This window comes from Tupaia chinensis, unplaced genomic scaffold (assembly GCF_000334495.1).
Source record: "Tupaia chinensis unplaced genomic scaffold, TupChi_1.0 Scaffold000494_1, whole genome shotgun sequence".
Lineage (NCBI taxonomy): Eukaryota > Metazoa > Chordata > Mammalia > Scandentia > Tupaiidae > Tupaia > Tupaia belangeri.
In genome coordinates, this window is record NW_006160006.1 from 4,187,848 (window position 1) to 4,188,602 (window position 755).

At 51.7% G+C, this 755-nt stretch overlaps 1 protein-coding gene across 1 annotated transcript in view; it reads right to left on the reverse strand.

The window, feature by feature from the left end:
• Positions 1-305: 305 nt before the first annotated feature.
• Positions 306-755, reverse strand: part of NPY5R (neuropeptide Y receptor Y5) — a 3,555-nt gene continuing 3,105 nt past the window's right edge. The window contains exon 2 of the mRNA XM_027774944.1: positions 306-728. Within this exon, the coding sequence (XP_027630745.1) occupies positions 353-728 (376 nt within the window). The 3' untranslated portion in view covers positions 306-352. The remainder of the gene's footprint in view (positions 729-755) is intronic.

Consider the following 755-nt stretch of genomic DNA (forward strand, 5'->3'; position numbering starts at 1 on the left):
TTCTTCAAATCTGAAACGAAATATTCCTCAGGAAGGATAATTACAATTCTGGGCAAAAATACTGAGTTGATTAAACATAACTTTTATTTTAGACAAAAAAAATAATTAGTTTGCAAGACAACACGAAATGGAAGGTAATAGAACTTCTTTTTAAAATGAAAGTACCAGTCAGAATGACATTGACTTTCTACTGCTAAATAAACCTATTATCACAGTAAAATGATCTTTCACAGGTTATGAACTGACCTTCTCATCTAGAATACGTTGGTAAATTGCACACATTGGCGAACCTACGCCTAGGAGGAACGTATCCCAGACGACCCCGCGTACTGACCCTGGCGCAGGCCGAGGGTCAGGACACGTGAAGGCAGGGTGTAAGAGACAGCAGGTCGGCCTTGACCCCGTTATTGAGGAATCCGTACAGGAGTGGGTTAAGACAGCAGGACGTCATGCCCAGCAGGTGGCACACGCAGTACACCAGCTTGAAGTGCCGGTTGGAGATGAGGCTGTCGTTGAAGTCGGTGACCACGTGGAACAGGTGCAGGGGCATCCAGCTGACGGCGAACACCAGGATCAGCACGGTCAGCCTGTAGACCACACTGCGCGACCGCTTTCGGATGCGCGTGGCCGAGCGCTGTGCCCTGGGCTGGGGGCCGTCCGAGTTCTCCTCGGCTTTCACCTCGAAGCAGGTGGGGACTCCGGGGACCACCTTGGCGTTGGAGCCCAGGCTGTCGGGCAGGGCCCGGGGGCGCTCC